General features: G+C 34.1%; 2 protein-coding genes across 3 annotated transcripts; both read left to right on the top strand.

Moving 5' to 3' along the window:
• Positions 1 to 1,560: 1,560 nt before the first annotated feature.
• LOC107008179 (40S ribosomal protein S13) lies at positions 1,561 to 3,728 on the top strand. The gene is made up of 5 exons (XM_015207105.2): positions 1,561 to 1,712; positions 1,801 to 1,873; positions 2,455 to 2,593; positions 2,686 to 2,872; positions 3,531 to 3,728. The coding sequence occupies exons 1-5, from the start codon at positions 1,690 to 1,692 to the stop codon at positions 3,562 to 3,564; spliced, it is 456 nt and encodes a 151-aa protein (XP_015062591.1). The 5' UTR covers positions 1,561 to 1,689; the 3' UTR covers positions 3,565 to 3,728.
• Positions 3,729 to 4,342: 614 nt separating this feature from the next.
• Positions 4,343 to 10,627, top strand: LOC107008178 (tRNA 2'-phosphotransferase 1-like). 2 transcript variants are annotated; one of them, XM_027915744.1, is made up of 8 exons: positions 4,343 to 4,610; positions 4,697 to 4,792; positions 6,459 to 6,606; positions 6,948 to 7,037; positions 8,113 to 8,167; positions 9,468 to 9,590; positions 9,982 to 10,038; positions 10,361 to 10,627. In XM_027915744.1, exons 1-8 carry the CDS (start codon positions 4,420 to 4,422, stop codon positions 10,483 to 10,485), a joined length of 885 nt encoding a protein of 294 aa, XP_027771545.1. In that variant the 5' UTR covers positions 4,343 to 4,419; the 3' UTR covers positions 10,486 to 10,627. The 2 variants fall into 2 exon arrangements, with proteins under 2 accessions (XP_027771545.1, XP_015062590.1); XM_015207104.2 differs by having other exon boundaries at positions 4,351 to 4,610; positions 4,682 to 4,792.
• Positions 10,628 to 10,655: the final 28 nt, after the last annotated feature.

Below are 10,655 nucleotides of genomic sequence, written 5' to 3'. Positions count from 1 at the left end.
GAAAAAAAATGATAAATTCGAATCATTCTTATTCTTAGAACATTAAAAATAAAATGATATTATAAATAATGAACTATATATAAATTCAAATGAAATTTAGATGTGACCTATGACCTAAGAAGAAACACAATAATGGTTATTGTACAGCAATTTCCATTAACTCTATTTTTACTTTTTTTTTGTCAGGGGAGAAGTGATACCAGCAGTCCTCTCATGTGGATTCACAGTTGGGAAAAATTATGATAACTTTTTTGGGGGCCTAAAGAATTTTGTATGGTATCTCTAGTTTTTTGTTTTGTTTTGGTTGTTGGACAAAATAATAGTAGTATTAAAGGAAAAAAATATTTAAATTTATTCATGTATTGTTCAAAATTGGTTAATTTTGTACTCTACTTATATATGTTTTTTTTTGGCTCATTCATCATTTTAACAACTCCCATTTATATATTTTCCTTTGTGATTATACTAATGGAAAAGAATTGAAATCTTTTAAAGAAAAAATAAGATACGTAATTTACTAATGGACAAACGTCACAAGTCCAAAATCTCTAAAGGAAAAAATTGTACATAGTTACTCTTTGATTGAATGTTGCTATAGATTAAAGACGAAAAGTGATTTTTTTAATCGAATTAAAAAAAGGAAAATAACGAAGTATGAAATTGTTTGTTCTTGAATGATGCTAAGGATAAATTTGATATTTTTTCTAATAAATAAAAATATCTTAGTTGATGACAAATGAGAATAGGTACAAAATAAAAACACTATTTTTTGGGGTATAATGAAAGATTAAAAAAAAATAAGAGTTAGGATGCCCTACAGCACAACAATTCAAAATTATTGATGCAACATGTGGGCCAAATGAGTGGGCTTTATATAGCATCACTTTTAAAGGGCCCAGGGATTAGCCCAACCCTACTTCAAGTCTTATGTTTTTCTTATTTTCAATATTATCTTCTATTTTTATAAAATTCTCAAAAATTACTTATTTTTAAATGTATTCGAGCTATATATTATGTATTCAGTTTATTTTATAATGTATTCGAGCTAGTTTTTAATGTATTCGAACTATACATTATGTATCTGAGCTAGTTCTTAATACATCCGAGCTACATATTTTGTATCCGGTTTATGTTATAATGTATCTGAGATTCTATTTAATGTATCCAAACTACATATTATGTATCTGGTTTATGTTACTTTATAAGGAATTAATGTAATTATAAACTAAAGAGGAATATATTGTAGTTTCATATTAAAAACAATGAAATTTATATAAGTTATAAAAAGAAAATTTAACTTAAAAACAAATATCATCAAAATTAGCCATTGATTCAAAATTACTACTATTGGTGTCGATATTATCATTATAAATGTAACAATCATCAACATCTATATCATGACAAAAGAAATTATATTTGTTATGGAATTATTCGTTTTAGATATTGCAAATGAAAGAAATACAAAGACTTATGATTTACAGGTGTTTTATCAAATAAGATTATTCGATTTCTATAACATCAGGGGTGTATTATGTAAATCATCTTAAAAATCAAAGGACCTCAGTGCAAATAAAGAACGTATATATGGCGAAAACCCTAACCCCCTTCAGTTTGTCATTTTAGAGATTTCGCTGCTACTTATAGCCAATCAGAGCGCGGCAGCCACCGTCACACCACCAACCAGCCACCATGGGTCGTATGCACAGTCGAGGGTTCGTCTACTCTTTCTTCCTTTTCATCTTTATTTTGTTCATTCTACATTTATACTGATAATTTTCAATCCTTTTTTTTGTTGCTCAGTAAGGGTATTTCAGCTTCAGCTCTTCCATACAAGAGGACTCCACCAAGTTGGCTGAAAATCTCTGCTCCTGATGTAAGGAATTACTTGCTTATTAGCTTTATTTCTCTTGTTTCTATCGCATGTATAGTTAATTGAAAAATAAGAAAAATGTAGAAATTTGTAGCGATGCCTTGTTTGAATCCTAATTTCCCCTTATTGATCGCCACCACAAAGAGAAAATACCTTAATATTTATTCACATTGCTTATGGTTGATTGATTGATTAATATATGTTTCAAGAATTTTGAATATCCAGTTTCTTCTGGTGATGATTGCGGGACCTCAATGTGTAACTGTACATACATTGCGCACTTTTAGCTTTGTGCCTTCGAGCGGAATGTAACTACATTTGCTTTTCCTTTTTCATTCTCTACTTTTTAAATTTTGCCTAGTGAGCATAATGTTATGTATGCTCTTAAAGAAAGACTATGTGGCTGTACCTTGTTTTATGGATTGTGTTTCCTTAAAATGCCTCTTTTACGTGGCTCAGTAAATGTTACTTGGCTGTTTATAAGATGGGTTGTTGGAGTTACCTAACTGATGCTGTCATGCTCCATTGAAATGTGATCCAGTCATTCAGTTTTTCTATAGTGATGGTACTATCTTTTGCTCCAGGTTGAGGATAACATATGCAAGTTCGCCAAAAAAGGTTTGACACCTTCTCAAATTGGTGTTATTCTTCGTGATTCTCATGGGATTGCTCAGGTGAAGAGTGTTACTGGTAGCAAGATTCTCAGAATTTTGAAGGCTCATGGTACTTGTTTGTCTTTTTGTGTATTTAATTTGCTCGTTTGACAATTACTTTCGAAAAGAATGCTTGTATAACCTGTTGGTGTTTCCAATTAGGACTTGCTCCCGAGATTCCCGAGGATCTCTACCACCTTATCAAGAAAGCAGTGGCAATCAGGAAGCATCTTGAGAGGAACAGAAAAGACAAGGACTCCAAGTTTAGATTGATTCTTGTTGAGAGCAGGATTCATCGACTTGCTCGCTACTATAAGAAAACAAAGAAGCTTCCACCAGTCTGGAAGTAGTAAGTTCATTCTTACATATTTTACTTGGTGGTTATCTGCTTCTGGTTTAATCATCCAACGTACATTTCATTGTGTTTTGCATATTTTATAAGCTCATTGTTGCCTATTTTATTTCGTGGTGATCTGCTTCTGGTTTAATTATCTAAAACATGTTTCATTTTTGTTTAGCATGTGTTACAAGTTCACATGTGCAAGTTAAAATTCTGTTCTGAAATAACTTGTTTATACTCAGGCAGTCAGGCATGTTAAATAACTGTCTTAGGGAACACTACTAGCTGGAAATGTTCTGTAGTTCCACCAACCGAGTTATGTAGGTTTATGGAATGAACTGGTGGGTCAAGTTCATTTTGGGGACTCGTATTGTTCCATTGATTTAATTGGTAACTACTTGATGCTTCCCTTTGGATACCTCATTGGCGAGATGTGCAACATCAACAGTAAATATTTTTACTTCCACTAGTGTAGGACACCTTTTTGAAATTGTAATTGCTGTCTGTGTTTATAGTTCTCGAGTTATGTCAGTTGAAGTATGCTTCTCCTGTGTGCCCCCCACTATAATGCTTTTTTACTTCTTCATTCACTCCTCTTCCTCAATTTCTGTTTAATTCCGTACCAATCTAGTGAATTGCAGTACTAAGGTCAATTTTTGCCTTGCAGCGAGTCTACCACCGCGAGTACTCTTGTGGCTTAGAGAAGGTCATGGATTGGGATTACAAGTTTGTTGGTCAAGTCCCATCTTCATAATTACAGACTTAAGTTGTTTTTGTATGAGACCGGATTGTTTGAAACTTTGAATGGAACAAATTTTGTTTTATGAGAGATGATAAGGGGAACATTTCCTACTTTAAATTTGCATCCAATTCTCTAATTACTTGTCGTGTATATATATAGCTGCTGTTAATTTCGGTGGTTATTAAAGTTTTGGAAATAAGCTTATTAATTGTGCCACATAAAACTAATAGATGGAACTGCGGAATTTGAATTTTGCTTTTGCTGAAACAAGATAATTATGTGTCCTTGTCTATCTTGCTCATTTAACCTCTAAATTATTTATCTAATTTATTTCAATCCTAACCTTTGCTATCCAATTTCATATTAATTCTAGCTTCACTTTCATCCAAAATAAAAATGCAATTCCAATCAAATAAACCTTAACCCACTCTGCCATACTTACTCTCACACAGAGGAGGCTAACCGGTCATCTTTATTGGATTAAGATGCCAAAAATAATTAAAGATCACCACATAGGTTTCGCTTTAATATTTATTGTTTGAAAAATAGCCTTACATATCTATCCCCTTTTATTTAATAATAATTCTAAATAAGTTTAACTTGTCTAATTACTTATCACTTAAGATTTTGTGTTAATAAAAAATCACCTCCTCATATCTTTGTTCTTTCATTTCAAAATAATGTCCTTGCGTATTTTATCATATAGTTAAATTTAATTTAATTAGATTAATAACTATTTCAATTGCCTATATTTGTTTAGACATAATTGAATTTTATACGGAAAGATCCATGTAATTGGGAGCTTAACCCACCCATGTTCACTTTTGTGGTCACTTCCCGACTAGTACGTTGCCGCCTTCTTTTTCTTCCTTCACCTCCTTTCCTCACATCCTTCCTCTCTTCTTCTTTGCTGCCTGGTTTCCCTGCTTCAATGGACAACACTGGTTTCAACAAACCTTCATCCTCATCCTCATCCTACTCTGCCTTTTCTCATTCCAATCGGAGGTAAAACAAAAGATCTTCTTTATTGTTGATTTTTCTGTAATTGGAAAAATTTGATCTTGAATCAATGACAGCGGTGGTGGAGGAAGAGGAAGAGGACTGGACACGAGGGACAATAAAGAAAGATCGGGGGGCCGTGGCGGTGGTGCCGGCAAAGATAAAATTGATGCTCTTGGTAGACTATTGTATGTATATGTGTTCTTCTCCTTTCAGGATTTTGGTATTTGATCTAATTTTTATTGTGTGACCCATGCTAATCAATCATATCAAATACGCCTCAATTCGAAATTAGTTGGGTAAGCTATATGAATTCTATGTTTAGGTTTATAGGTCACACCCATGATAGTGTAGGAATATGTATGCTTTGTAGTGTTTGGAGATCATAATTAGAAAAAAGTATCTACCATGATGATGCTTAGAGACAGTAAGGATATGTATGCGTTTCTGTCTGTTCTTTTCAAGGAGTTCTTCTGACTTTTGAGTTTGTGTTTTTCATGTTTGAACTTTAAAATGGAGAAAATGCAAACTTTTTGTTGAATGCCTTGAATTGGACCCGTTACAAACAGAAAGGACGGGGGTCTCGCTGCCCGGTCAGCGAGTCGGGGGGTCCAGGGGGGCGACGCGCCCCCTGGCCTGGGGGTCCGGGGGGGCGGAGACGCCCCCGGCCCGACGGTATACAATGTTGTTGTATTGGGCCCTTAATTATCTGTCAATTCTGTATGTTGGGCCCAAGCCTGTTAGGGCATAGCTTAGCACTATATATAGACGCTATGGCAAACCCTATTCTGTAATTCTGTTCTTGCCTCTCCATAATAAAACTGCTCTCCCTCTTCCCCGTGGACGTAGCCAATTTATTGGTGAACCACGTAAATCTGTTGTCTTGTTTTTCGCGTTTATATTTTCTCGTATTATCTCAAATTCCGCATAACACTTTTAATTAGAGGAAAAGTTTTTTTTTTTTTTGAAATTCAGCTGTTTTCAGAATCGAGATCTAGTGAAGTAACTCACAGTGTAGCTTTTTTTTATTTTTAAAAGTTATATGCACAATCAGCTTAGCGGGCTTTATTAGTTGTCCCTTAAAGTTTGATTGCTTAAAGGAGAAATTAGGGTTGTTATTTGAAGACCTCTTGTTATTCTCTTTTTTCTGTTTATTGCAAAATCATTCACCTGTTTTCTTTTATTTGATAAGAAACAGGTTCTTTTTTCTTTCTTTTTTTTCTGAATTTGTGTGTATTTTAGGTATAGCAGTAGGCTATGGATTAGTTGGCGTGGGGCTTTATGAATCCTCTCTGCCTATTTTGCTTTATTTCAGGCCTTCATTGTTCAAAGATTCATAATAATTCATAGGTAGACTATTTGACACTTGACACTTCAACTTACTACAAGTATCCTGGTTTGGGACCAATAATTCTTGTTGCGAAACCAAGTGTCATTTGCCTTGAACTTTCTATTTTCTCTCATAAAAGGCCAAACTTTGTCTTTTTTTAAGGAGTCGTTTCGTTTGAATTCAAGTTATGACGGGATTAGTTATGATGGGATAAATTATGATGGATAAGTTATGTTGGGAATATTTTTTATTGAGTGTTTGGTTTGTTGAATTCTGTATAATAGGCTTTGCATAAATTTTAAGAACAATTTAGTTATCCCGGGAGTATTATACCACCCAACGGGGGGGATAACTTATCCCGGTACTAATTATTAATCTCGGGATAAGTTATCCCGGAAATGCCAACCAAACAACAAATTAAGTGGCACTACAATTTAATCCCATGACTATTTTGTGTAATCCTTCACACCAAAGGACCCCTAAATGTGATCTTTTGAATATTCTGAAATGTTGTTTATCCTTAGGACACGCATTTTGCGGCACATGGCCTCTGAGCTAAACTTGAATATGAGGAATGATGGGTATGTGAAGGTGCAAGATCTGCTAAAGTTAAACTTAAAAACATTTGCGAATGTCCCATTGAGGTCACATACAGTTGATGATGTCAAAGAGGTTAGTTGTGTGAAGCCTTGTGCTCCTTCAATTTGGTGCCCTGTTTCTTGTATTAAGTTGATGAAAAGTTTGAATTGCTTCTTCTTATGATTGCAAAAGGTTTTTGACTTAGTTTAGTTGAAAAGATTGATACCTTTTGGTCCTATGTGGAAATTTGACAGTGGTTGTCTTTTCATCTTTTCATTGTCGCAACTGACTATTAAATGAACTTGCTTTGTTTCAATTGAAATGACTGCTCCTTTCTTTAAATGACCTTGGTTTCTTCAATTGAAATGACTGCTCCTATCTTTTATTTGACATTTTTGTTCCATATAGATGATTTCTTGCTTGCTTTCTAATAGGCAGTACGAAAGGATAACAAGCAAAGATTCGGCCTTTTGGAAGAAAATGGAGAGCTTCTGATACGTGCCAACCAAGGCCATACAGTGAAGGTACTTTTTCCTCCGTAAAGTTGAGTAGTGTTATTTCATTGTATATTCCAGATGGAATTTTAGTTGGATAGTCTGTCAATAAGTTATGGCATTAAGAGGGAGAGCCTCTAGAGGATACTTCTACTATAGTTTGACAAATTCTAGAAATCTGATGAATGAAGAAGTAAATTCTCAACATAAATGAAAATGCAAAGGAAAAGGAGAGAATGAAAGACTGGAACATGAGAGATCAAACATGGATACCTTTAAAAGCACATTAGTGGAGTTAGCAGATTTATTAGTAGTTGAAAATATATTGCTCCAGTGAAGGAAACTCCAGCTTTCTTTGTCGTTCTTCTTCTTTATTCCGAGCGTGTGACATCAAAATTTCTTTTTTGAATAACTAGATCTAGCTTTTTTGCTGAATATAGTTGATGTTCAAATATATGGTCTTTTAGATTCTATACAACTAACTTCAGCTTTCTTCTTTTTTCTTGAACATAGTTGATATCTAAGTATTTCATTCCTTCTATTTTGTACGACTGAATCCAACCTTGTGTTTCTTAGTTTTTGTAGAAACTTCATTTGATTGTCCGCTTTCTTCTTCAATGTATGTCTATGACATTATATCAATCTACGAATTTGACTCTGCAAAGAAAATGGATGTAGTCTTACATTCATCGATAGCAAGTTATCGCAGTGATGAGAGAGAGTTTGGAGTTCCATGGGGATGACCTTTTAATATCCCCTATATATTATGTCTCAAATCTGTTCTGGCTCTTTAAGCTCTTTCTCCTTTTAACATTCTCCAAATATCTTTTATATATCGATCCATCTCCCTTTTACCATCAATTTGTTGTGGAACTCCGTCCAATACGATTCCTTCCGAAGTGCTTGGATAATTAGTAGGCCTACTATTTGACTGATCCTTCTTTTTGGCCTCTGCACATATTTCATTATCTCAATTTGAATCTTATACGGTCATTGACTATGCAAATAATGGCACTACCTAAAACAAACATATGTAATCACCCAATATCAAATCATAGTCTATGAGTTGGAGATTTATTCTCTAAGTTTGTTTGCAACTTTGCAGATAGTTGAAACTGAAAGCTTATTGAAACCGATCCTTTCAGCTGATGAAGTTCCAGGTAAGATAATTTTGTGCATTTAATAACTTATAAACACTCCTAGTTGGAGTAATGAAAAATTACTCTAATTTTGAGTCTGTCTGAGCTAAAATGTAACTGTTTTATACATTTTAAGCATCCTGTTCAACAACATGTTGACAGGTCACGGGATCCAAAAAAAGGCAAAGAGAAAAAAAAAAGGGAAAACATTTTTGGTCATAGATCGAGTATAGAAAGTGAATACCTAAAACGCTTCATAAACATTTTGGGGAACTTAAACCAAATATAGAAGGCGTTATTAAAATCTGCCCTGCTAAGAGATGATGCTTTGGGGTTGAGCTTTTTTATTGAGAGTCATATGAAGCCAATACAAATCTACAGGTAATTGACAAAGAGGCTATCTTCTTTTAACCGTGACATTATATTTTCTTCAAGGGAATGGCTATATCTATCCAATTCCCATATGATAGCTCCTCTCTTTATCCAACGCTCTTGATTTCTATGGTTTTTCTTCTTCTAATATTACTGTCATTCTAGCTCCCTAAAATCCTTGAAAAGTAGTATCATTCAGGATTAACTTTGAGAGAAGAAACATATTTGAACTGAATGCTTGTAGCAAGTTGTTGATTCTTGTGTCTTATTAGTGTAAGATTTATTCCCTCTATCTGCGATATTCAGATCTGAAGGTCAACTGTTGACCAATTTTGGAACAAAATTCAACACAGTTAGTTAAATATAGTTTAGACTTTTAGTGACTTAACAATGTTATGAAAATATTACAGTTGATATTTTTCCTTGATAGACTTGCAAAATATCACATTTGGGCTGAAAGAGAATGATATTGGATCTTCCTTCCACCTTAACTTATATGACAAAATCTCAAATTGGTGAGAGTTATCCTGAAAAGATCATGCCTTTTTACAATGCAATAACAGCTACCAACAGTAAATTTCATTACAGGATAATGTACTAAAAGCTCAGTATTAGCGTTAATATATGTTAACAGAAGTTCGGGTTTCATTGTCAAGTTCTAGTGTTATATATGGTAGTACCAATACCAAAGAGTGATCTTGACCTTGTAGAAATGTACAATATAAGTTCAGAGAATCGTTCTTCATTTTTAAACTCTCGTCTTCAATATTGTAAAACCAACACGAAAAATGGTTAATCTTGACCTCAATTGATAGTTATGTATATAATAACATGAGATCAGTTCCTTGTCTGGTGCTGAAGAACAATTTTAGCATCAATGTCTCCCTGTGTCCTTAAAATTTTTCTCTCTATATTTGAAGTTGTGGTTTTCATTTGCGGCAATGTGCAGTTTGTGTACATGGCACTTACAAGAAGAATTTGGAATCAATTTTGGAGCATGGGCTCAAACGCATGAAAAGGTTACATGTTCATTTCTCATGTGGCTTGCCAACAGACGGTGAAGTAATTAGTGGTAAGATATCTCATAGCACCTTGAATCTATTGCCATTTTTATTATTTACGAATTCATTGGATTACATGCTACTGTCATAAATCCATCGACTCTGAAACTTTTTTCTCATGGCATGTATAGTTCCCGTTCCACACAAATTTTCTCTACTGGACCATCAAAGATACAGTTATTGATCTAGTAGAATCCTGACGTGGTGCACTTTGAATCATTCCCTGCAATTTCTTAGATATTGGGCTTTCTGATCTCCATGTGTTTAACTTATGGATTGTAGTTCATTTTTGACCTTCAGATCTTCCTCTATCAGCAGAGAACTCTTGCATTTAGACAATTTACCTGAACTTCAACAGTCTTGGCTTGCTTGGATGATTAATGTTTCTTTGTTATTGTACAGGAATGAGGCGGGATGTTAATGTCCTCATCTTTCTTGATGTGAGAAAAGCTTTGGAAGGTAATTGGTTTTGATTTGTCGAATTCTAGTCGAGTTTCTCTAAAGTATTATGAATATTCCAATATAATGGAACGAATCAAAAGTATAAGTTGGCGATCAAACATATTGTAGCTTATAATAGGTTTTCAAAAAGTAAGTTATCAAGAAAGAATATTCTTTTCTCAAAGTGAAGTCTTAGCTTATTTCTATGTCCTTTCTCTAGATTCAATCACTAATCACGAAATAAAGTATATTCAGAAGTTGATATGTGTGCTGAAGTCATGAATTTTGAAAATCCTACTTTTTTGTTGTTGTTTCTCACAGTTTTCTTGCATTGGTTCAGATGGGATGAAGCTTTATATCTCTGAAAACAGAGTTATCTTGACGGAGGGTATTGATGGTGTGGTGCCAGTGAAGTACTTCCAAAAAATGGAGTCATGGCCAGATAGAAAACCTATGTCATTATAGAATATGCCACTTTTTCACCCGTTTTCATCTGTTTTTTCTTCTTACTTTCTTGCAACTACACTTACCCCTCTGTTCCCAGGAGGAAGAGTAGTGGCGCCCTTTTGTAGTGTCTTAAAGCATTTATTTGTCATTGGATTCATGATCTTATGTATTTCCCCCCCCCCCCCCCC

This window comes from Solanum pennellii, chromosome 1 (assembly GCF_001406875.1).
Source record: "Solanum pennellii chromosome 1, SPENNV200".
NCBI lineage: Eukaryota > Viridiplantae > Streptophyta > Magnoliopsida > Solanales > Solanaceae > Solanum > Solanum pennellii.
Note: the sequence above shows the minus strand (reverse complement) of the source record. Positions and strands in the feature narration are given on the sequence as shown.